This window comes from Pelodiscus sinensis, chromosome 9 (assembly GCF_052426305.1).
Source record: "Pelodiscus sinensis isolate ZL-2025 chromosome 9, ASM5242630v1, whole genome shotgun sequence".
NCBI classification, from domain to species: Eukaryota; Metazoa; Chordata; order Testudines; family Trionychidae; genus Pelodiscus; species Pelodiscus sinensis.
The window spans coordinates 47,696,757-47,718,876 of NC_143060.1; the positions used below are offsets into that span (position 1 = coordinate 47,696,757).

General features: G+C 39.4%; 1 protein-coding gene across 1 annotated transcript; it reads left to right on the forward strand.

Moving 5' to 3' along the window:
* The first annotated feature begins 3,099 nt into the window (after positions 1-3,099).
* ATP6V1G3 (ATPase H+ transporting V1 subunit G3) lies at positions 3,100-20,294 on the forward strand. Its single transcript, XM_075936684.2, has 3 exons — positions 3,100-3,297; positions 10,235-10,335; positions 19,281-20,294. Exons 1-3 carry the CDS (start codon positions 3,216-3,218, stop codon positions 19,452-19,454), a joined length of 357 nt encoding a protein of 118 aa, XP_075792799.1. The 5' UTR covers positions 3,100-3,215; the 3' UTR covers positions 19,455-20,294.
* The last annotated feature ends 1,826 nt before the right edge of the window (positions 20,295-22,120 follow it).

Below are 22,120 nucleotides of genomic sequence, written 5' to 3' on the forward strand. Positions count from 1 at the left end.
CTCCCTCCCCTGCCCCCTTCCCCCGTAGCTCAGTTTTCCTTTTGGGTTCCCATTAACTTTTTTGAGTTTATCCTCCATTCCTCCATAGCTGCTTAACTAAAAAAATGAAAAAAAAAGACAAAAGCCCCAAAACATGGTCCCTATTCTCCCCAGCATGACTTATCTGTAAAATCCAACTTCAGACTCATCCCAGCTGGGCTCTGTGTCAGTCATCCAGGGTCCCCCTGCCTGTCCTACCCACCAGGTACAAGCCGGCTCTTCTCAGCAGGAAAGGCTTCTCTGCTGAGAGTATCCTTGCCAAGGAAGCTAGCCCTGACCTCTTATGGGTCTCTGGTACCCAGCTCTCTGGTAAGGAGACATCAACGGGTAAGTCCTACTGCTCAGCATGCCCCCTTCAGCCCTCTCTGGCCCTAGGCTCTGCTTTGATGGCTTAGAGATAAAATGTATCTCCTGCCACAGTCACTGCTGCCTTCAGCTCTGGCTCTCTAGCTTGGAGATGCCAACCAACAAACCTCTCTTGCTGCTCTCTTGCCTTCAGTCCTCTCCCAAGAACTACTTTCTCCCTCTGGGAGCTTCCATCTGCTGCCCTTCCTGACTGAACCCATCTGCTCGGCCACTGGGTCTCTTTCTCCCCAAGTCTCCCACAGCCCTCCACAGGCAGCCCACCCTCTTAACTGGCCCAGACAAAGTGCACCTGAACTGCAACTAGAATTGGATCCAGTTACCTTCCTGGTCACCAGGGAGAGCCAAGCATCACTACAGTAAGTCCAGGGGACCAAGAGAGAGGGATGTGGCTGTGGATATCCGTGGCTCATATTTGCAGATACAAAGGCAGATAAAAATGTTGTATTCGTGCAGGGTTCTACCCATCGCACCATACGGTATCTCAGTCTTGTAGCAGTTTTGAATCATTTCTTACAAGTATAGCCATTTGTTCATGCAAAATCATTTGCCTGGGATTTACCTTGGACTTAAGAGAGCAACTTGACAACACTCCCTCTTCCTGTCTAATTGAACAAGTTTCCATTTTTAAAAACAGATTCAGCAGAGACTAATGCATTTTTACCTTCTGCTTTTCTCTCAGGTAAAAACATTTGGGGCATTGCTAGTGGAACAGCATACTCTGTGTGAACCTCAAATGTGTTTCCCCTGTGACCAGTTGTTCTTCAATTTAATTTTTTTTAAACTGAACAACATACAGCATACTTTAAAAATATGCAGCTAAATCCTCTACAAAGAGTCTGATAAGTGTTGTCCCGAACAGCTAGAACAGGCTTGTGATTTCAACAACTGAGATGGGCACATGCTATCGGGGGGAGGGAGAAGCAATATGTACTTCCCCTGGGTAAGATTCAGAGTGCAGTTCCACTCTACACTATTGCAGTGACAATAGGAAACAGCCTCCTTTTCACTCTCCCTGGGGCTCCTGCCATTTGGAGCCCAGTTGAAGAGAGAAATAGGACAAGAGGTTTCTCTCTTTCCATTCTCCCTCAAGCATGCAGCCATTTGGAAAAGAACGCTTCATAGCAACAATAGTCTGTTTCTCACAAGGGCCAGATAACAACCTTGCAGCATGCAACCAGTACAGAGCAGCTGCCCTAGGGAGCTCCAGAGAAGAAAGGGCCTTGGAGCAAGAGCCAACAGCAGAAAGAATCATGGACATTAATTCAGCTAAATAAACCAACTGACTCACAATGTCAAATGATCACTAGCCCTCACACAGTCGAATGGAGGGAGCATAGAAGTGTGTGTTACTCAAATATCTTTCCGAATGCTTTACAGTGCTTGTCTGTAAATATTCCAAATTTGAGCTGAGTTGTTTGCTTGTGATTTGTGAGACGAGGAACAAAAACAATGGTGCATGATCTTAACAGAGGAGTGTGCATGCACTATTGGCACTCACCGGCTTGAGTTTCACTTTGCTTGTTAACTGGAATCAAACCCAGGACCCAAATTTATTAGCATAAGCCTCTAGCTCAAGCAACAGCACTAAATCTCTACAGTGGTTGTTCTAGCCGTTTCATTCTCTAGACCAGTGTTCCCCAAATGGTGTTCCATGAAACCCTTGGGTTCCATGAAGTGAAAATAAGGGTTCAGCGAGAAACTTCCATTACAACAACATTTTATGATTTAAAAAAATAATAATTAATATTACATTATTTTTGTTTTTAAATATGTGCAATAAAACTAAATGTTGACCTTGTTTAGCATTTGTTTATTATTATCCTTACTTATTTGTGGTCTACTTTTTCAGCTCCATATGCAGTATTAGACTGTTATTAAGAGTTCCACAAAATTCTTTCAAGTTTAAAAGGGTTCTGTGACCAATAAAATTGGGAAATAATGCTCTAGACCAGGGGTTCCCAACCTGGGGTATGGGTACAAGAAGCTTGTCAAGAGGGTACGGGGAATATTTGGTCAATAACTAGATTATCCTAATTGAAATATTCCAAAAGTAGTAGTGTTAGTGAAAAAAGTTGTGGATTCTAGAGTCTAGAATTTATTTCCTTTCATATTGAATAGGGGGTACGGGAAGGTTTACTAAAAGCCAAGAGGGTATGGGAACTGAAAAAGGTTGGGAACCCTTGCTCTAGACCAAGCATAACTGGGGGTACAGCAAGGTGTTCACTGAACAGTGGGTTACACAGGCTTCTTTAAACTGTAATTTCCACAAGTTCTTGTCCTTGGAACTTTGAAATTAATTTTTAAAATAACTCAAATTTCCAGGGGAAACAAACACAAAAAGAGGGACAAGCCCAGTTCTATTATTGGCCCAGGTCTACTTTGTTGGCCTTATTATTCTGACATGGAACCCATGGAAACTGCTATTAAAACAAAACTGCAGTAAATCAAAATCTTTTTGCTCTTGATCTCAGTCACTGATTTCTGCTTAAATAAATGCCATAAGATTGTTTGGAAGAGAGTCATTCTCTTCCTTTCACAGTGCTTTAATCAAGTCATTGTAGGTACTGTATGACCTAGAGAAGGAGAAAATCTCTCTTTAAAAAAAACTTATCAGTGTGGCTTACCAGGTTCCCTTCTTTGTTTTTCTTCAGCAACAATAATCTGGCTAAAGCAGGCTGGATTGGTGCAAATTAGGTGGGTCTGGTACTGAATGTTGACACAACAAAATGCATAATGAAGAGGTAAGCGATGGTATATAATTCCCTTGCGTTACCAGTTAATACAAAGGCACATCGAACCCAAAAATCAACATGACCAGCCAGTCTCAGGGAATCCAGCAGCTTTTACAGGCAGAAAAACGTGCCAAAGACAAACTCGAAGAAGCCAAAAAGAGTAAGTTTCTGGCCTAGATTTATTATATTTTCCTACTGAATACTCATTATATAAAACCCACAATATTTGTTTTTAAATTTTCGGTTCTGTTTCCTACCCAACACAACTGAACTGCTCTGGAAGGTATTGTAATTTGCTGTTGGTTTACCCCAGATGCAAATTACTATCCCCAAGAGCAAATGAGAAGCAGAAAAGGTATTGTACCTTTCAGCACCATTATCTAGTCCTAAATAAAGTCAATGTGACTTTTATCTGAGTGAGGAATACAGAGTCAGGCCCCCAGTTATGATGACTTGAAGTTCAGGACTCCTTATTTTTAATTTAGAGAAATGTAAAAAAAAAATTTCAACCAAAAGGAATATTTTCCAAATTAGGAACCCAAACAATTGTTAAGTATAATTATATGCATGCACTTAAACTATGCCCATACTTAATCAGGGCCGAAAATGCCAGATGCACTTGCTCTGCTGTGCATTCCTATTGTCACCACTGCACCATACCACATGGGATTGTCGCAGAGTCTTTTTAGATTGGAACTTCTCCTAAGCCCCTTGAAGACAGAAACTGACACTTGAATGCTAAGTGCTTCTCACAATGCAGTTCACTGGGATGAGAGTTAGAGTTCAGAAATACAGAAAAATAGCTACCAAGTGTTTTGTCAATGTTACAAAACATATATTGCTCAAATACCTGCTTCATCTATATTATTTTAAGTAAATTATGTCTGTCTCCTCTTTGTGAATTATTGCTGAAGAGGAAGCCACCAGAACCTGTTGTGACCTATTTTACTCTTTAGTATCAGAAACAGGCAAAACATAAGACCTCTCTCTAAAAGGGACAAATCTGAAGAACCAGATTCACTAACAATCTAAATAACAGGGACAGTCTTTGTCTCTATGCTATATATTGCAAACTGGGTCCATTAATGTGACTGACCAAACTCTCAATGACTTAAATGCAAGAAAGGTCAGGCCTTAGCAAGATTCCCATTTGGGATTTCTAAGATCCAGTTGGCCATTTTGGATAGGGGGATGCTTTTTTTACTGTAATAGTTATATGGGAACAGCTCCTAGAGTGCACACAGTTTTATCAGTGTAACTGGTGCTTTATATTGGCATAATGTATTCTCTTTCCCTTACAGGAACAGCTACAGTAGTGTAGGTATAGTCTACAGTAGAAAAGGGTAGCTCCATTAGTATAGTAATAGCAGAAAAACTTCATACTGTAGATGCAGTTGTTACCAACAAAAAGCTATGTTTGGCAAAACATCTTAGCAGGTCACCAAACAAAATAAGGGGACAAAATAATTATAGCAATTGGGATTTTGGGATTTTTGTGGAGCTTTGGTGGGTGTTGGTTTTCTTTCGGTTTGGTTTTAATTTTTTGTTTATTTTTTTATTCGTTTTTGGGGTGGGAGAGTGGGGTTACTGTAAGAAAACTGCATCTACACGAGGGCTTTTGCTGGTATGATATCAGTGGTCTACCCGTGATATTTTCAGAATTCTCTTATGAACCATAATTTAAAGTATTATAGTTTTTATTATTGATTGTTTGAATGTCCTTGTTTCACAGAAGTGATTTAACACAGACCAGATATATTAAAACAACATCAAAAACTTCAAAAGAATCACTCTGGATTTTAGACCTGTGTAAATGAGACAGAATTTGACTCATGGTTGGAATGAAAATAGAATATAAAGAAAAAGCCTCAAGTATTTCTGAAACAGTCATTTAAAGATACTAATATCCCTTAACAGGTAACCTGTGCACATAGTCATTTGTAAAGCAAATCAAACATATTCTGCTTCACTTCAGAAAACTCCAGCTCTAAGCCAATTTGTACCAGTTAACATCAGATGATCCTGCTCATAGGCTGGCAATCATCAAATCTTAGTTGCAAAGTAAAACAGTGAACTTGCCCTATCTGTTTTAATGTGACCCTTTCTATGGTAAACTATAAACATGACCTATACTGGAAAACACCTGTTGTGCAACTGCTCCCATGAATTTTGTAATGGGGATAAACAAATGTTCTCTGGAGCCTAGAATGACACTACCCGCTCATTTCATACATTGCCAAAACGACCTTTGAACCCAAATCTTTACAATTCTACCACCTTAGCTTCCCCTATTTTCATTAACAATTATACACATTGCAAAAATAAACATGCATTGTCACCCTAACCACCAAGGCTCCTTTTGGACAACACTAATTAGAAATAAGTTTTTAAAAACAAATAATATATTTGACCTTATCTTAGTTAATATCTGATATATATTTCATTTAATAAAAAACTGCATATTCCAATCCACTAACCTACATGAATTTTTTATAAAGTGCAGGATATCCTCCTCAAAATGAGTATTCCAAATACCTACATAACAGACAATTTAATACAGTCTTGAAGGATAAAGAAAATGCTCTATTTTTCTTTAAAGAATGCTATGCTAGTGCTTGGCAAATTACCAACATGTCATTCACATGTAGAAACTTAAAAGCAGAGAATCCTCAATTATATATTTGAAATTTCAAAGCATATTTGAGAGAGGCAGCGTTAGTTTCATGTAAAGTAAGATACACATTTTTGTGACCAAAATAAAATGCAGCATTAGCAGAAATGAACTGTTTGCTATGATTTAATGTTTATGCATGACCTCGCAAGCAGTCCTAAAAATCTCACCAATACTATACTAACCAAAGGAAAGAACGCTGTATTGAGAGCACATTTTTTTCCTCATGCTATTTAAAAATACGTTCCAGCTGAATAGAGGAGATGAAGACTAACAACAGACTACCAGATCACAGAAGGTAATACTGCAGCCTGGTCGGCATGGGTATGTCTACACAGCAAAGTTATTTCGGGATACCAGAGGTTTCCCAAAATAGTTACCCTGTGTCTTTTGAATGCATCTGCTATTTCGAAATATAGCAAATGTGCTATTTTACCATCCCTGTAAAACTCATTCTATGGGGGATAAGTGATGGCTCAAAATAGTGCTTCATTTCGGAATTTGGCGCTGTGCAGACAGTGCTTAATGGCAAAGTAAGCTATTTCGAAATAGATTTGAAATAAGCTATGCATGGCACAGATTGCATATCTTATTTCAAGTTTTGGGTGCTATGTAGACGCACCCTATGATGATAGAACAGAGGTGTAAGAGAGCACTGCCCTTTGCATCACCTTGCAGGGGATGGGAGCATCACAGTATGGGATGTGGCTGCAGCAGAACTGCTATGTCCTGTCCCATTCAGGTAGAGGAGAGGAGGCGGGGAGTGGGCAGAGCCAGTGGTTTTCTCTCATACACACACGCACACACAACTTATTTATTTTCACTACAGTCATTGATTGTTTTTGCTCCACCCTGAAATGAATATAGCAAATCTCTCTTTGTCATCAGGTCGGTCTTTCTGCCTTTAGATATTTCAAGCTGACACTTCTCAGAAAGGCTTGGCTGAATTTTTGTTTTGTGCCACCACTAAACACGTAGGACTAGGTCCAGTGACTTGAGCAGAGCTAATGCCAAAGCTATACTGCTATACACCAGCCAAGAATTTGGCTTGTAAAGTTGCCTGTATCCCTGAACAATAGCTCTAACTTTGAAAAAGACAACTTGTTGCACAGCTGCTGAATCCATCCTTAATGCTACTACACTAGTAGCAATTCACCTACACCTCTTCCATTTAATTAAACAGGAAAAACAAAGACACTGGTGTGGCCTGACCAATGTTTTATGGAGAAACTAAATGGCTGTGCAATTAGGTGGCAAGCAGCATATACAATATATCTTGCACTTCTTACTTACTAGGACATATAGTAACAACTTTCATGTTTTTTTCTTCATCAGATTAATCCCCAAAATCACACAAATTCAATTTTGTATTGCATCTTAGTTTATTTATTATGATTGAGGAGGGATTGTTTGTGATCGAATATGCACCAAATATACTGGAGATGCTCCAACCAGACAAATTTGAAACGCCCCCAGACAACTTAGTTAATTAGTTTAACTTAGTTTATTCTCAAGATCCAAACCCAGACTTTGAGCACATCAGCACAGCTTCATCAAAATCAATTGGAGCTCTGCTGGTTTACATCTGCTGAGAGCCAGGCACCATCAATTCATTATTAAGGGGTAACTTCTAAAAAAGCTTTACATGGAAACCCAGATCAGAAGACCTACAAATTTAGGGGAGTTGTGTTTCAAAATAAAGTCCCAAACCCAGCTCCAGATTCTGTGGTTCATGCCAATCTCAAACATTTATGTGAATGAGTCAATTGTTCTATGATTACTGCTTCTGGATATTTGGCGCAGTAAGGGTGCATCTACACTGCACTGTTATTTCAAGATAACTACTGTTATTTAGAAATAAAAATGCAAGTGTCTACACAGCCATTCTGTTATTTTAATTTTGAAATAACGGACAGCTTATTCCCAAGTCTGTAAACCTCATTCTATGAGAAATAACGCCTATTCCAAAATAGCTATTTCAAAATAAGGCGTGTGTAGATGCTCCTCTGCTGCTATATCGAAATAGCTTACTAGGGCTCTTGTAAGTTATACCTTCCCAGCACCTCCTGGGGCTTTAAATCAAGATAGCACATTAGGGAAGCCTGCCTTGGACTAATTTTGAGGCTTCTTTGCAGTGTAGATGTGCTATTTCGAAATAAGCTATATTGGAATAACTATTCCGGAATAGCTTATTTCAAAATAAGCATGCAGTGTAGACATACCCTCAGAGAACCTGATATATCAAGGCCTGGTTCAACAAATTCAACCTGTGGGAAAGAATGTATTTTAAAAATTGCCCATTCTCTGCCCTTCTCTACAAACTTCTAGCAATCTATAGTGACATGGGGACTCTGACAAGTGAAAAAACATTCCATAAGAAAGGCTGATGTTCAGAAAATCCACCAGGTATTGCACTGTGTATTGCTCTTTATATAGCACACCTGAGCTCTCCTTGAATCCCACAATAAGCACAATCAATGAGTCAAGTAGTTAGTATATCAATAGGTGGTTTAAAAAATGAATGTTGTGTTTGTGTCCACTCAGTAGAGAATTTACCCTGTGTCATTTTTACCTAGAATTTTCTTCAGTTATAGACCCACTCACTTCCTTCTACCCCCAACTTCAGTTTCATGTTTGAGCTACACCTCAGGGAGTTGCATTACTCTATGACACATCTGATAGGGCTTCATCTGTACCAAACTGAAATCAATCCACTAGAGCATGCTGTAAAAGAGAAGAAATGACCGATTGCCTCAAGTCTGAGGCTGTCATCTGAACTAAATCATTTACCAAAAGTGGATGGATAGGGCTTGATTGGATTCTCACACCAGTTTTAAGCAGGCCTAGAAGGATCAAGCAGGCTGACACGCTTGGCTGAAGGAGGAGCTGGCTCCCAGAGCTCTGCTGCAGGCAGGCTAAAGGGGCTGGCTACGGGCTGCACCCCCAGCATCACTCTGGGGCTGCCCCACCTTGAGATTTGCCGTGGGGGGCACTTAGGGAGTGCAAGGGGCTGAAGTTCCTTCCTCTGAGCTTGCAGTTCCCCTTCCCATCACTTTCATGGAAGGAGAGAAAAGTGCACAGTGTGTCTGCAGGGGACAAAGAAGTGAGTGGCCCAAGCTTTTCCCTTGCTCCCTGCCAGTCACAGGAAAGGAAAGAGCAAGCAGCTTCTCCTAGCGGGAGAAGTCTTCACCTCCTCTCCCCCCGTCCCCTCCATAAATGGCAGCCTTGCCCCCCATCACACATCCCAGTCCCCGGCCCAGAGCCTCCCACACTCCTAGCTCCCTGACTCCTGCACCCCCACAACCTCCCTGCTCTGAGACCTGCCTGACTCCTGCATTCCTCCACACACACCCCAGCCTTCTGCCCTGAGCCTCTCCTCACACTCCTAACCCTGACTCCTGCACCCCCAGCATCCTGCCCAGAGCCTCACACACCCCCAAGTTCCTGCCCAGGCTCCTGCACCACCACCCATAGTGCCACTCTGTCCTGAGCCCTCCCCACTCATTCCAATACCATGATCTGCACTTCACTCCAGACATAAATTTCTTTCAGGTACTGTCATATCACAAACCTCTGTTCAATCGATAAGACAGTACCCATAAGAAATGTAAGTTACTATCACCCCTGCCTAGGAGTTACATAGAGCTTATCCAATTCTGCAATGATTTGACACATGGAATACTCCTCAAAGTCAATGCGATTGTTCACAGTGTGCAAAGTTAAGCACGTGTATTTCAGAATCAGGGCCTTAGTCTTGACCGCAATCTAAGGGTTGCTTAGCACAATCAATCAATCAATAAAATCTTCATTTTGCCATCACTTTCATGGTTCACACATAGTACACAAAAGCTGCTTTGATGTGCGCTGTATCTTAATCACCCACCTGTGCATTTTACAAATGTTAAGAAAAAAAGAGGCGGGCCATAAAATGTAATTGTTGCCATTAAGTTTGCTAGTGGATGAGCCATATCTTCAAAGCACTTTGGAAATTGGCCAGCGTTAAATAGACTCCAGTTGGTGTAGACTGAAGGGTTCCTGGCAGCAAATCAGTCCTGCAAATATTACACAGTAACGTCTCTTCCCATCACTGACAACTCAAACCTGTTCTCTGGTTGCTCCCGTTGCCAATTAAACAAAGATAATTATTTTATAAGAAATTGTCATTTATGTTGTGATAAAAGACTCAGTTGAAATAATGTTGACAAACCTGCACATTTTTAAGCTTGTTCTTTACTTACAGATAAGAAGGGCCTGATATTATATGTTGGCTCGGGTTCATTTGTGTCTTAGGAGCACAAGTTCTGTGGCTTTCAACGGAACTTAGGTTTCCTCTACCATTTAGATACTTCTGGAGACAAGGGAGACAACCATCTCTTCAGGAACAATGCTAATTTCAAATAATCCTATTGTTCTTCTCTCTGCCCAGGAAAGGGAAAGAGACTGAAGCAAGCAAAAGAAGAAGCCACAGCAGAGATCGACCACTATAGATTACAGAGGGAGAGGGAATTTAGGCACAAACAATCTAATGTAAGTAAGAAGCTCACATATATATTTTACACCAGGTCTGATACAATATCCATGAAAAACAAAAGAAAAGGAGGGAGAAAACAATTCAATAAACATTGTATTAGTGTACTGTACACAAAGGATCTACAGTAACGACCTATCAGCTGTCCAACAAGTCATAATGACAAAATTAACTGAAAATGTTAGTGATGGGGCTGAGGACTGCAAAATTAGGCTCTATTCACAGGCTTCAGGGACTATTGGATCTAAACTTTAGTAAGGCATTTGATACAGTACCACATGGGGAATTATTGGTTAAATTGGAAAAGATAGGGATTAATATGAAAGTTGAGAGGTGGATAAGCAACTGGTTAAAGGGGAGACTACAGCGGGTCATACTGAAAGGTGAACTGTCAAGTTGGAGAAAGGTTACTAGCGGAGTTCCTCAGGGATCAGTTTTGGGGCCAATTTTATTTAATCTTTTTATTGCTGATCTTGGCACCAAAAGTGGAAGTGCCCTAATAAAATTTGCGGATGATACAAAGTTGGGAGCTATTGCCAATTCAGAAAAGGATCGGGATATCATACAGGAAGATCTGGATGATCTTGTAAATTGGAGTGATAGCAATAGGATGAAATTTAATAGTGAGAAGTGTAAGGTTATGCATTTAGGGATTAATAACAAGAATTTTAGTTATAAGCTGGGGACATATCAGTTGGAAGTAACGGAGGAGGAGAAGGACCTCGGAGTCCTGGTTGATTATAGAATGACTATGAGCCGCCATTGTGACATGGCCGTGAAAAAGGCTAATACGATCTTGGGATGTATTAGGCGAGGTATTTCCAGTAGGGATAAGGAGGTGTTAGTGCCATTATACAAGGCATTGGTGAGACCCCATTTGGAATACTGTGTGCAGTTCTGGTCTCCCATGTTTAAGAAGGATGAATTCAAACTGGAACAGGTACAAAGAAGGGCCACTAGGATGATCCGAGGAATGGAAAACCTGTCTTATGAAAGGAGACTCAAGGAGCTTGGCTTGTTTACTTTAACCAAAAGAAGGCTGAGGGGGGACATGATTGCACTGTTTAAATATATTAGAGGGATAAATACCAGGGAGGGAGAGGAATTATTTAAGTTTAATACCAATGTGGACACAAGAACAAATGGATATAAGCTGGCTAGTAGGAAGTTTTGACTTGAGATTTGACGAAGCTTTCTAACCATTAGAGGAGTGAAGTTCTGGAATGGCCTTCCAAGGGAAGTAGTGGGGGCAAAAGATCTATCTGGTTTCAAGATTAAACTAGATGGGTTTATGAAGGGGATGGTTTGATGAGATAACATGATCTTGGTAACTAATTGACCATTCATTATCAGTGGGAAATAGGTCAATGGAGGGATGTTAGGAGTTACTATAGAGAACTTTCTGGGTGTCTGGCTGATGAGTCTTGCCCACATGCTCAGGGTTTAGCTGATCACTATATTTGGGGTCGGGAAGGAATTTTCCTCCAGGGTAGATTGGCAGAGGCCCTGGAGGTTTTTCGCCTTCCTCTGTAGCATGGGGTACAGATCACAGCTAGAGGATTCTCTGCATCTTGGGGTCTTCAAAGTATTTGAAGGCTTCAATATCTGAGATATAGGTGAGAGGATTATTCTAGGGGCGGGTGGGTGAGATTCTGTGGCCTGCACTGTGCAGGGGGTCAGACTAGATGATCATAATGGTCCCTTCTGACCTTAAAGTCTATGAGTCTATGAGTAAACCTAATTAAAATTCAGGATGTTTGAGATGCTGGGTTATCTTTGGGCTCATCTCTTGGGAAATATTTTTAATGCACCTTTTTTTTTAATAAAACCTTTGTTTTCATGCTAGGCAGATTTTCGGTTAACATAAGGGCAGAAGCAGGAGTATGGTACAAGTTTTGGTTGCTAACTAATATATGAAGAGTTGAGCTGCAGAGACTCAGAGCTTACTGATGTCAACGGGGATCTTTCTACTGACTTCAGAAGGCTTTGGGTCAGGCCCTTTTTAAAAGCTGTTGAATGTATTCATTTACAGTGTTAGACAAATTTTACAGAAAAGAAACCTTCTTTTGGTAAAAAAAAAAAAATGCAGAGATTCCGCAAAACCACAGTGCTGTACAAGTTTGTGTTTATGTCAAAATCTGGTTGCAAACCACCACCACCACCCCGGAATTCTAATGAAATGGACATTTTATTTTGGAAAATTTTTGGTTTTAAATGACTTCTCATTGCAAATGTTCCTTAATTTGCTTATATATAAAACATTTAAAAAGATCTTTCTTTCAACTTTTTGATTCACAAAAATGTTCAAAATTTTTCACTTTTTAGTCCAACTCAAACAACTAATTTTTTTAAATGATCAGTAAACAGAAAAATCTATTTGCCTAGTTCTGATCATTTAGTCTTATTTTCTAACTATGCACACAGCAACATCTGTTCAAAAATGATTTTTATGACATTTTCAGAATAAAAGTCATCTGGCTGGCATATTTGCCATTTGCTTTGCTGTTTTCATGAGGTGTATCACAAACTATTCTCTTTTCTTTACTAAACTTCCTTTTCGTCTGACATGGATAGAAAAGCAGCCGGCAGCAGAGTAGGAAGTCAAATGTATCAGTTTGTTACTTCAGCCACAATTTAAATAAAACATGGTTTTGAAACACACATAAATATAATCAACACCCCTAATACTGCAGGCAGATTTGTCTTACACATGCTATTTCATATTTTTACATCTGATTTTAAAAAAAGGAAGTATCTTTCAGATATGATCATCTTTGCATCCAAACCAGAAAGGGAAATCTGTGGTGGGGTGTCTCAAACAGCAAAGGAGAAGACAATTTCTCTGTGCATCACTTGGAATGCAATCCACTCATTACACCCACAATTTGCACACAGTTAAAGCTGTCGATCGTTGATTGAAGCAGTTTACACAAGATGACAGGAGCATGTACAGCTCTTTCCATGCCAGCGTGTTGTACAGTGCTCCTTCACTTTCCCAGACCCCATGGTATTGGATATTTGTCATTCTTAGAAGAATGACACCATTATTAACCGAAGCCTGGAGGGCAGTAAGAAGGTCAGTGCCAGAGCAGTGGTCCCTATCTAGTTCATTGTGCAAGTTCATGTATCTCTATGAAAACATTTGCAATTCCACAGTAATTACAGCCACATTTTAAAGTTACTGTTGTACTTAGCATCTTGAATGTGGTCCATTAGAGACATGTTGGACAAAATTATGTGCTGACTCACACCCCAGCCACAATATATGAGACCATAATAAACAATAACAATAAACAACTAGTAGTGTTGAGTAAAAGTAGTGTTGAGAAAGATCCACTTTAGTAATGTGCAAAATTTGAGCACAGATCTGGATCCAAAATTTGCCAAACTAATGAAATCAACTCCCTCCCCTAGATAATAATTTTATGGTGTAGCAAGTTCATTTCTGAATGTTGAGACTATCTCTCATAGAAAAATAATAGTATAGCCCTTCCATATCGAGATCCCAAAGAGCTTTATAAACATTAATGAATTAAGCCTAAGAAAGTGCATAATTTACCAGGATAATTGAAACTTAAATGAACAGTTTGCAGAACATCATTAACATAGGGCACCTACTTATGAAGACACAAGGCCTGATGCTGATCTCATTCATACCAGATGTAAGGTTAGGAGCAACACCATATGAGAGTCATTGGTCTGACACTGGTATAAAATCCTCAAAGTCAAAACAGATCATGACTCAAATACAGCATTGAATGAAGTTCAATACTATGAAGGGTTTGGAACTCAGTGGTAGTAAACAAGGAAAAAATCCAGGCACAAGTTCAATCACTAATCAGCTTAAAATTACTATATTTTTCCCTATGGTATGAATTAATGGGAAGAGGTCCCTGGTATAGAGGAGGCTCTGCCTAAGGGCATAGTAACTTTCTTGAAGAATTTTCCATATGGTTGGTTTAGAGACAACATATAGCAACCCTGAGTTTGCAGAAAGTTCTCTCCATGGAAGATGGCTCCCTGTGTGGAAGGGATTGGATCTTTCCCAAGTAAGGCCCTCAGACCTTGACCCAAAGTTAATATTTTAACTAGCATTAGCTCTATCTCCATAAAAGAATTATTACCAGTAAAAATAACCCTTTCCCAGAATTTATTTCTGTTTGTTTGTTTCCATTATTTCTCTCAAACTAGCAAAAGCTTTACATCTATCTGATGGGCCAATTACTTACCAGATGTCACTTAGAAAAATAATATAATTTCAATGTAAAAACTTCGACAGGAGGATCTTAATTCACTCACCTGTCAACTTTGAAGACTAAAGTTGGGCTGAAGTCATAAGGAAAATGAATGTGGTGATATTTGGTGAGAAGCAAGAGACCACTGATATTTGACATCATATACCCTCTCTACACACTCAACATGCATCATTTGAAAGCTTATTAAGATGAGTTAGGCTATGAAGCTGTCAAGTGGCACCGTTATCATAGGAATGAGAATACACTGCGACGCGATATACATGTTAAAATGACCCCTTTGAAATATTTGTATTTGTTTCTAGTAGATGATGACTCTATCCAAGACATAAAATTGGATTTTTTTTGTGACCTCAAAGCATCACAATAGCAATCTAAAGGGTAAAACAAAACAGAATAATAAATTTGTATAGAGCACTCATGGCCTCAGTTGCAAAAATCAAGCCATGTAGAACACAGCTGAATTGCTTACTAGCAAGCGTTCAATTTTCAGTACTCACTGCACACACATCAGAATCAACAAGAAGGTCTAGCATTCCTGCATCTCCCCAGAATATAAAACAACACAGATACAAATCATATTGGTACCAAATTCATTGGAGAGAGCACATTTCACTTCCCAAGTAATACCCTATAGCTGCGGGTCATTGGTGCGAAAGGCATACTGCTATCCTAGAGCAGTTGACATTTCCTTACATTTCAGCAGATTCTGGCCCTGTTGACTATCTTGGCTTCCACAATAGATGCATATGTAACTACTGTGTCGGTTCTTTTCTTTGTTGCAAGCCTGTGTTTGAAACCAGTCCAAAAAGGAATCAGCTGAGCATAAAAATTTCAACATGATTTGGTATTGGCAGAACACCAGGAAAAGTCTCAGACAGGATTCACTAGCAGGAAACAGTACTTCTTCCATGGCAAGTTGGCTCTGGACGTGTCCTAGTTTTCCCAAGACCGCGCATGCAGCATCAGAGACCCTGATTACCCAAGAAGACTATGTGACTTTCTGTCCCACATTTCAGTGATAGATCCTCTGATCAGTGACTTCTGTGTTGAGGTCTGTACTATCACTATCATCTCCTTGGGTGAGAGTTCCATGAGTATGAAGTAATTCAATTGCATGTGGAATGAGCACACCTCACTGGCATCTTTCTATTTTTTTTTCCAGCATTAGTGATGAATGGCCTTAGGACACCATCACTGATGCAGAATCGTTGATGGCGTTGTACGTCAATTAAATTATGTGACCCAAACACAAGTGTAGCAAGGCTTGTATGTAGTGGTGTGATCATTTTGGAACACGGTTAAATACTATGCACTGTGCAACTGTGAGGCAATTCCCTTGTTTCTCTGAGGTCTGACACTAGCTGCTGCCTGAGTTATATGCCTCTTTATCTAGCAACCCAAGGACAAAATCCTGCACTCACTGGAATACAAATATAGCTAACATCAAAACTGCTACAGCTTTGGATAATATTCTGAGGGTTTCATTTTGGCTATTTCCGACAGAAGGACTGAAGTAGCATTTGCAAAACCACTTGTTCATTTGAAAGCTGTTCATCAGACTCACTCACCAGAAGAGCATCCACAAAACTTTTGGATGGTTTATGTTTCTGTTTCAGATTAGGAGCAGCTTGGATACCATCAGCTAATGTCATTGTGCTGCACAGAATAATGGAAGACTTGCCTTGTCCATGCTGTGCATGGAATGAATCTGTAAAATCACAATGCTTTTGCCAGCCTTGTCTATAATTTGCTACTTCAAGTAGACCTAAGTAGCAGCTTGTCCAGAAGAGTCTTCTTGTTTTACACAATATCATTCTCTCTCTCTTTGGTCTTCTGATAAAATTCAGTGTAATTAGATGGTTTTGCTTTAAGATTATATTATATAAATAGAAAGAAAGGCATGTTGAGTGATACACTGCATCCTTAGCAATCAAGCCCTCCACGCATATTCTGTGCAACATGTCATCTCCTCTTTGGAGTGCTGCCTCCTGTAGATTGCTCTCGCAAATTTTTCTAATTTACAAAATTTCTTGTTTTTCTTGTGTGTTTCTCTCAAGCAAACAATGCACTAGGATCCAACACTGGAGCATGTGTTTACTCTGGGGGCCGTAGAAGCATATGAACGTTTCTCTCTGAGCAGATTCAGCGTCTATTTTCTTTCCTGGGCTCAGAAAATGGTGCCAAAAGTTTATATGCTTTTGGTTTTTTCCTAAAGCAGCTGTGGTAATAGACTATTGGTGGCACATTATCTAAACTAGAAAACTCATCCAGTCACCACCAATACATTTAATCTTTCCTAACTTCTTTGCTGAAAGCATCACAGAATTCTGTTCAACACTGGTGGCTTCTTAGAATTTTGCTTTCTTTTGATTGTTTAATAAATAGAACAACTTTTTCAAAGTTTGTGGGGAGTCTCATTCTATGACATAAGCTTTAAGCCCTCCATGTCTTCATATATTGCCTTGTGCAGGTAAAATTCCCAAAGTATTGTTAGCCTTATCAAAACCACTGCCACCATTTTCCATTGTGCAGACATGTACAAACTTGTGCTAAATTAGGCACACATTACATCTATATTAGTATCAAAATTGCCATTTGTTTAATAAGCACTTGATGAAACCCCTGCATGAAGTTGTGTATTTCCATATCTAACATTAATACTAACCTGTGTATAATTAAATTAAAAAGATAGATTCTAGAATATTTCAATGGCTTGTACTACATGCATAGGCAATTACAAATTAAAAACTACCAGGCAGACAAGATGTAATGCCTCTCCTTTTGTACGCTTTTGAACTTACAGAAGCATTGCATTAGGAATTCATATGCATTTTTATCTATCCATTGTAGTATAAACCATTGGCACATAATCTACTACTATCTGTGCCCAGCCTTCAGCATGACGCAGATCAGGTCATCGAATCTGAATAGAAAATATAGGAAATTATTATAATCACTTGTGAGATGCTTTGACAATTAAGAATGTGTGACACAAAAAACATTTCATGTTAGTATATTGCAATATGTTGATAGTCGCCCTTTCTGTCACATGCTAAACAGTATCACAAGGGTAGCCGTGTTAGTCTGGATCTGCAAAAGTGACATCTAATTAAGTGGGTCTTTGCCCACGAAAGCTTATGCTCCAATACATATGTTAGTCTATAAGGTGCCACAGGACTCCTTGTCGCTTATGCTAAACAGCATCATCATTTCTGAAAAGAAAAAGAAGAGGACACGCAAAACCACTAAATTTCTCAATATACTCTCATTTGGTAGCTTTGACCAATACACATTAAGCTGTTGAAATTAACTTAACAGTAAAAACTGTAGGTTTCTGGAACTGTGCAAAAAAGGACACTCATTTTGGGTACTATTGTTTAATTTCACCTTCAGTTTAAGGCACCACTTGACAGCTCTATATCATACTTATCTAAACACACCAAAACTAAATTTTTCAATGGTATTTCATGAGGAGGGTGTACATTAAACTCCAAAAATATGTTCCATTTTGGAGACTTGCTGCTTACCTATATCATCTCATGTATCTGTCACCATTGTACCACAGCACACAACCACAAGACAATGTGCCTCAACAAGTAGCCTCTGCTCAAGAGAACCACACGACTGAAACAATGGAAGGTTGTGTGGTTCCAACTATCACACCCCCCTACGATCAGTCCTATACATCGCTCCTTCATCATGCTCACAGGGTATTTGTTCTCTTTAGCTTTGTGCAGCTACTGTATATTAAACTATTTTTAGAATTATCTTTAGCAACAGCTCAAAATAAAACTGGAACTCATATGGAAAAGCACTATAGAATTTACTGCTGATGACAGCAGTTGGATTCTAGAGAGATCTAATAGGCTATCATTCACTATTCATTTCTTTTCCCATGTTTCCTGAGCCATTCTACAACTGGGCATAGAATTTTTGATTAAACTCTTTTGTACTTTCCAATGAGGGAAGTATACTCACAGGAAGCTGAGGCAGTGGGATTTGGATTCAGTCACAGATTTGGAATGTGGCACCTGTTTATAACATAACCTTGCTAAAATGTTCAGTTAGTTTAGAAAGAAGATCCAATTAAATTCTAAATGAATGTTCTGATATTTACTGTGCCAGAAGCTGTCTGGTATTTGGCCAGATAAGAAACTATAATAGTCAAAGGCCTCAAATGAGGCCTATTGAGGGTCATGCATCACTTAACTATCAAAGATATTTCAGTGCTCTGGAAATAGAAAGGCTTCAAACATTTTATTTATTTATTAGGAAGCATTCCCATCTTCCACATTTCAAAAGCCATGTTTGCATTAATTCTGTCAGCTCAAACAAACCTATCAATGATAGAATATAATGGATTAATCAATAAAATTAAAATATCCCAAAAATATTATAGAAAAAAATTGTAATAGATTAAACATTATATGCAATAGTGACACTACAAACCTGTGTTATGTGGGGTGTTCCATTACTAATTAGTTTCCAATGAGTTCCCATTAATCCTATTTATTATGTATACAGTTTAATCTAGATTAAATCTGACTATTAAAGAGCATTGTGAGAGGTTTGCATAATATTTGTTTGGGGACAAAGACATTCTTAAAGGCTGCCTCAGCTACAGTAAACACAGCTGTGATGTACGGCTTTATTTTGCTCAGAAAGTTTCTCTTGTTTTGCCTTTGTAGATAATGGGATCCCAGGGTAACCTCTCCACTAAAATAGAAGAGCAAACAACAGAAAAAATCCGAGACATCACTAGTAGCTTCCACAAGTACATGGAAAATGTGATGAAACAACTTTTGAACATGGTATTTGACATCAAGCCTGAAATCCACTCAAACTACAGAGGCACAGTTTAAATCCCATTATGTGTGCATGTATCAACAGAAGTCACACTGTTTTCCTGGTAATCCAAATCATCTTCTCCTTTATTGGATTGTCTGAATGTGAAGGAGATCACTAAGCCCAAAGTACATAGCCACACACAATATTTTTTATGTAACAAAATTCTGCAAGGTTCCACAAGCATTTGATGGAAAGGATTTGTTTTTCCTATTGATATAATAACTATCATTTATTTAAACAGTCATTTAAACAGTGGCAAGTCAATAGAAGCAGAATGAATAATTATTTGACAACGACAGCTTTTTAGTGGGTGTCTATTCTCTTTCTTATATAAACTGTTCTGTACAACCCGGGGCATTATATAAAATGCTATGTACTACCTCTGTACAACTGGGGTGTTTTATGAAATAATTTGTCCCGATTCTTAGTGCATTAAAAATTATCAGATATGTGATAGTTTTATTTTACTTAAAAGTAAAGAGCTTCTCTCTTGTTTTGAGGAAACAGAATGTTCATTATGGTCCATATAGGGGTAAGCAGTTTCAGTTTCCTGTATGCATTTGCAATTACTTGTCTAGAATAATAACAAAACCACAATTCAGACTTGGAGGGTGACCAACACAATAACAACATTGCATGCAATAACACAGTTCATCTATCCATAGTGGTGGCTCTTTGTAATTGGAAAAATGTAAATGTCACTCTCAAAGAATTGTTGCACTGTTAAATAGTACCATATATCCTATAGATTTTGATTTAGGGCTGAAATCAATATTAATGATTTGTACTACTAATAAAATTGCTTTAGCTCAAGATACTCTATTGTGTATCTGTCATCTATTTTATATACATTAAAGCAAACAAATGAGTAGGCTGATTTCTGTGGTCTTTATATTGAATAGTAACTAAATCCATGAGGCGTTTCACTGAAGTCAAATTGCTTAGGGACACCAGATCCTGTAACTTTTACTATGGGCCAGATTCTTCTGACTTTACTCACTTTGATTCCTCAGATTACTCCACTAAATCAATGGAGCTAAGTACAACTCAAGGTGAGAGTAGCAGAATCTGGCCCATCCTGATCTAGCCCATTAGAAGTCATTGGAAAGACTCCCATTAACTTCAACAGGATTTGGATCAGGCCCTATGTCATGAGCCCTAGTTGAAGGCTTGTTTTCATTCGAAACTTACATCAAGTTAGAGCATAGAATCATAAAATATTAGAACTGGAAGGGACCTCAAATGATAATCAAACAACTTTAAGGCCCCAACAAGGAGCATAACCTTAAGGAGTTGCAATAAGTAGCAAAACAATTACCATGCTATGTTTAGTCCATGTAGACTAAAAGAAGTTGTGTTCCACTTCTTGTCAATGGGTGATAGGCAAATCCTTGTTCCAGTTAGGTTTCATGGCATTCAGTCCCTAGGTGCCATGGCATTCAGGGACTGTACTAGCATAGTAAACTGTATCAGTTAACATAACTCCTCTTTGCAACTCCTTAAGAATGGTATCCTCATTCTATATTATCAGCTAGTGAAAACAAGTACTGATTATTTCATTTTCTGTGGTTACTTATACATATGCAAGTATACTGCAGAGATGAAAATTTATATCTGTTTTGAATTCCACACGTAGGGCATGTCTACACTAGGACATTACTTTGAAATAACTCAATTTGAAATAATAGCTCCCAAAATAACTATATCAAAATACGCTTATTCCCCAAGGAAAGCTGGAGTTATTATTTCGAAATAACCAGCCTGTTACTTCGAAATAACGGGCTTGGTAGTATGGACACTATGCTTATTCATTCAAAATAAGGGGAGGGGATTCTTTCAAAATAACTCCCCAGTGAAGACTAGGACTATAGCTACGTCTACACTTCAAGCTTCTTTTGGAAAAGCTTATTTTGAAAGAGAGCATCCACACAGCAAAAGCACAATGAAATAGCGTTGATTTGCTAACGAAGATTTGCTGTTTTGAAAGTTAGCATCCACATGGATTAGATATTATCTCACATTTAAGGCCACCTGGAACCAGTTCAGCCAGGGCATTAGGTCAGCAGTTGCTTCTGGGTGCTGTTGCCTAAGGCTAGCTGAGACACATGCTTAAAGGGACCCCCCTGGACAGCCGTTTCTCTGTTTCTACTGCTTGCTTACCTACCTCTCTGAGGGACAGCAAAGCTTCAGCAGTGTGTGCTCTGATTACCCAGCTTTTGGACACCACAGCACACTCCTTACCATGGAGCTGGAGCTGCCTCTGGGCATGTGATGGCCCCACACTGCCATGCTGCAGTTTCTGCAGCACTTTGCGCAGCCTGACTTCATGGTCCTGCATGAGTTTGACACCAACCTCATCAGCAAGACTCTCTGCCTGACTGCGGGAGCAAGACCCTGGCAACCATACCTCCCGATGAAGAGATGATTTTGGAGCCTGGATACCAGTTCCAACAGGTGGGACCAGCTGGTGATGGAGCTGTGGGACGACCAGCAGTGGCTGCAAAACTTCAAGATGAGGAAGGCCACTTTCATGGAGCTGTGTGCCTGGCTCCCCCTTGCCCTCCATTGACAGACCACCCAGATGCAACCCACTACTCCCCTGGAGAACTGGGTCGCCATCACTGTCTGGAAGCTCACCACCCCAGGCAGCTATCAGTCTGTGGGCAAACAGTTTAGCATG

Bases quoted from the DNA above. Each gene is read 5' to 3' on its own strand.
- ATP6V1G3 (XM_075936684.2), top strand. From the start codon at position 3,216: ATGACCAGCCAGTCTCAGGGAATCCAGCAGCTTTTACAGGCAGAAAAA. The intron at 3,298-10,234 runs GTAAGTTTCTGG...CTCTCTGCCCAG, and splicing joins ACTCGAAGAAGCCAAAAAGA to GAAAGGGAAAGAGACTGAAG. The intron at 10,336-19,280 runs GTAAGTAAGAAG...TTGCCTTTGTAG, and splicing joins TTAGGCACAAACAATCTAAT to ATAATGGGATCCCAGGGTAA.